Source organism: Loxodonta africana, chromosome 12 (genome assembly GCF_030014295.1).
Source record: "Loxodonta africana isolate mLoxAfr1 chromosome 12, mLoxAfr1.hap2, whole genome shotgun sequence".
Classification (NCBI taxonomy): domain Eukaryota; kingdom Metazoa; phylum Chordata; class Mammalia; order Proboscidea; family Elephantidae; genus Loxodonta; species Loxodonta africana.
Genome location: NC_087353.1, coordinates 99369978 through 99374012, shown reverse-complemented (window position 1 = coordinate 99374012; position 4035 = coordinate 99369978). Strand labels below are relative to the sequence as shown.

The window sequence follows — 4035 nt, the reverse complement described above, 5'->3', positions numbered from 1 at the left end:
GAGATTGCCAGGCCTTTCTTTCAAGGTGCCTCTGAGTGGGTTTGAACTGCCAACCTTTTGATTAGTAGCTGAGCTCTTAACCATTTACACCACCAAAGGCCCTGAGAAGAACATTGTTGTTGTAAAGTTGCTTTGACTCATAGGTACCCTATACGACAGAGCAGAACTGCCCTATAGGGTTTCCAGGGCTGTAATCTTTATGGAAGCAGACTACCACATCTTTCTTCTGTGGAGTGGCTGGTAGGTTCAAAATGTAACCCTTTTGGTTAGCAGCCAAGAGCTTAGCCACTGTGCCACCAAGGTTGATTTTTCAACTCATAAACCCATTGCAACTGAGTTGATCCTGACTCATAGTGACCCTATAGGACAGAAGAGAACTGTCCCACACAGTTTCCAAGGAGCACCTAGTGGATTCGAACTGCCGACCTTTATGGTTAGCAGCTGTAGCACTTAACCACTACGCCACCAGCGTTTCCACCACCATAACCAAAAACCCACTGCCGTCGAGTTCACCACCATAGCGACCCTTTATTCCTTTTGTTTAAAATTCCCTGCCACCTTTTTCCTGCCCATGTGGGAGGTTGAGCACCTCAGGCCTGCTCTTTTCCATAGATGCTAATGGAAAGCTGATGCTGAGTCTTGGGAATGTTGCAGGAGAAGAGGAATGTCAGAAAGCTAAGGAAGGGAAACGTCTCCTCTCCTCCGGCAGCTGTACCAGGAAAGACTCCTCCACGTTGCAGAACGGGTTCAAGGAATCTTATCGGAGTCAAGGTGCGGAATTGAGAACATTCATAAAAGTCTGTCCAGAGCTGAGACTTGTTCTGTTTGCCGTTACTAAAAACTCTGCTTGTGAATGAGATCCTGATACGTGCAGCAACATGGATGAATTGTAAAGATATGCTGAGTGAAAGAAGCTGGACACAAAAGAAAAAAAAAAAAACACAAAAGAGCAAACTGTAATTTTATTCATATGAAGCTCAAGAAGAGCCAAATCTAATCTATAGTGATGGAAAGCCCATCCCTGGTTGCCTGGGGCTGGGGGGCGTGGGTGGGGGACTAACTGGGAAACGGCAGGAGGGAACTTTGTAGAATGATAGAAGTGTTTTATATCTTGATAGTGTATACATTTGCCAAGCCTTGTCAAACTGTACACTTAAAACAGGTGTGTTTTATTGTATGTAATTTATACCTCAATAAAGTTGATTTTAAGAAATTAAAAACAAAAAAAAGAATCGTCCTTCAAAGTTTTTCTACAAGGCGAGGCAGGCCTTTTTAAGACAGACCTTAGAGATCATTTTTAGGTCTTCATGTCTTCATTTCTAGTTGGTTGCTGTGCTTGGAAATTGTTGTCCTGGTATTGATATGAAAATAGCAATTAAAATATCAACATCTCTGTATTCCAAAAAGATATAAATACTTGTATTAATATATGGATTTGTCAATCCAGAGGAGGAAAATTGGCAGTCCCCTTTGCTCTCTCTCTGTCTGAATGTCTAATAAAACCCATGGCTCTGCCAATCCCTCATTCAAATACCAGTTTGAGAGTCTTTAAGAGGCAGTACAGAGCAGAGAAAGGAAACCCTGGTGGCATAGTGGTTAAGTGCTATGGCTGCTAACCAAAAGGCTGGCAGTTCAAATCCACCAGGTGCTCCTTGGAAGCTCTATGGGGCAGTTCTCCTCTGTCCTAAAGGGTCGCTGAGTCAGAATTGACTCGATGGCAATAGGTTTGGTTTGGTTTTGGTTTGTAGCAGAGAGAAGAAGAGCATAAATGCTGAAACCAGACTGCAGACTCAAATGTCAGCTCTGCCCCTTAATAGCCCTGGGGTCTCAGGAAAGTGAGTCAACTTTGCTGTGCCTCAGTGACCTTACTTGTAAAATGGGAATAATAATAGTGCTGCTTCATAGGGTTGTTGTGACAAGTACATGTTTGAATGCTACACAGGAATGAGCCCATAGCAGGGGAAAGACTGTCAATGTCGGAGAAAGCGGGGTTTCTGCGAGGAAAGGCCCTGAGAAGACACGAGGGGTGGGATTCTGAGTCCAAGTGGAGGGGCTGGCCTTTGATGGAAGAAGGGGCAATTCATCCAGGACAACAAGAGGGCAACAAGAGAATGTGGGGGCAGCTGCAAGTGGGTGATAGATTTGGGGGTGGGAACGGAGATGAGAGCATCCCCCTCTTATGGTTGTTGGGTGCTGACAAGTCGATTTCAACTCATAGCGACCCTACGTGACAGAGGAGAATGACCCCATAGGTTTTTAACCTTTAGGGGAGCAGATCACCAGGTCTTTCTCCCACGGAGCCACTGAGTGGGTTCGAACCACCAACCTTTCAGTTATCAGCCAAGCACCTAACCTCTGTGCCACCAGGGGTCCTTATCCCCAGCTTAATCAAAAAAAAAAAAAAAAAAACAAAGTTTGCCTCACAGTCAATTTCAACTCATAGCGACCCTATAGGACAGCAGAACTGCCCTTAGGGTTTCCAAGGAGCAGGCGGTGGATTTGAATTGCAGGCCTTCGCTGGTTAGCAGCCGAGCTCTTACACTACACCACCAGGGCTCCATCCCCATCTTCCCAAGGAAATGCAGGGTGAGCGTCACAGTTAACGTGTGGACCCTTAGAGTTTTCATTTCCACTGTGATATAATAGGAAAGTTTTGGCACTTGGAAGCTTCTGCCAGTCTTCTTTATGTTTATTTTTCAGCTTGCCCTTTTAACTTCCCCTAGGACACTTTCTTTCCATCATATTTGAAAGTTGACATGATACTGAAAAAAAATACAAAACCAACTGGAAATTAAGGCACACACAAGAGCAGTTCAAATACATTTAACAATAGCTGCTACTCTGGTACCGAGCTATAAAATGAGGTAATCAAACCACTCTTTTCAGCAAGCGTTGGCGCACTGGTGAGTACGTGGGGGGGGTTGGCACTGGTGAGTACGTGGGGGGGTTGGCACTGGTGAGTACGTGGGGGGGTTGGCACCGGTGAGTACATGGGGGGGGTTGGCACCGGTGAGTACGTCGGGGGGTTGGCACCGGTGAGTACGTGGGGGGGTTGGCACTGGTGAGTACGTCGGGGGGGTTGGCACTGGTGAGTACGTCGGGGGGTTGGCAGTGGTGAGTACGTGGGGGGGTTGGCACTGGTGAGTACGTGGGGGGGTTGGCACTGGTGAGTACGTGGGGGGTTGGCACTGGTGAGTACGTGGGGGGTTGGCACTGGTGAGTACGTGGGGGGGTTGGCACTGGTGAGTACGTGGGGGGGTTGGCACTGGTGAGTACGTGGGGGGGTTGGCACTGGTGAGTACGTCGGGGGGGTTGGCACTGGTGAGTACGTCGGGGGGGTTGGCACTGGTGAGTACGTCGGGGGGTTGGCACTGGTGAGTACGTGGGGGGGTTGGCACTGGTGAGTACGTCGGGGGGGTTGGCACTGGTGAGTACGTGGGGGGGGTTGGCACTGGTGAGTACGTGGGGGGGGTTGGCACTGGTGAGTACGTGGGGGGGTTGGCACTGGTGAGTACGTGGGGGGGGTTGGCACTGGTGAGTACGTGGGGGGGTTGGCACTGGTGAGTACGTGGGGGGGGTTGGCACTGGTGAGTACGTGGGGGGGTTGGCACTGGTGAGTACGTGGGGGGGTTGGCACTGGTGAGTACGTGGGGGGGGTTGGCACTGGAACATTTGCTTGCTTCTTCTGGCCATTTTGCTGTGTTGATGGCCGTTTTGCCCACTATTTTGTCTGGAACTACCAGGCTTTTCGGGACAGGATGCATGAGCTACGCTAACACGCTGTCTGAAACACTGGGGTGCTGTAACTTCACAAAAAGATGTAACTGCTGCTTATAGTGCTGGTGCGGATTTGTAGCCTACAAACGCAGAACTTCTGGAAAATTCTATTTCACACAATTTCTATAAAAAAGAAAAAGAGAATATATAAAATTCAGTGTATATATACATAAAAACCCATTGCCATATACCTGTATATTAAATTAAGGAGTCCAGGTGGTGCGACGGTTAAGTCCTTGGCTGCTAACCGAAAGGTTG

The 4035-nt window shown here is 48.3% G+C and overlaps 1 protein-coding gene across 1 annotated transcript; it reads right to left on the bottom strand.

Moving 5' to 3' along the window:
* Positions 1–2882: 2882 nt before the first annotated feature.
* On the bottom strand, positions 2883–3764 carry LOC135232898 (uncharacterized). The gene has a single exon (XM_064294824.1). The coding sequence runs from the start codon at positions 3762–3764 to the stop codon at positions 2883–2885; it is 882 nt and encodes a 293-aa protein (XP_064150894.1).
* Positions 3765–4035: the final 271 nt, after the last annotated feature.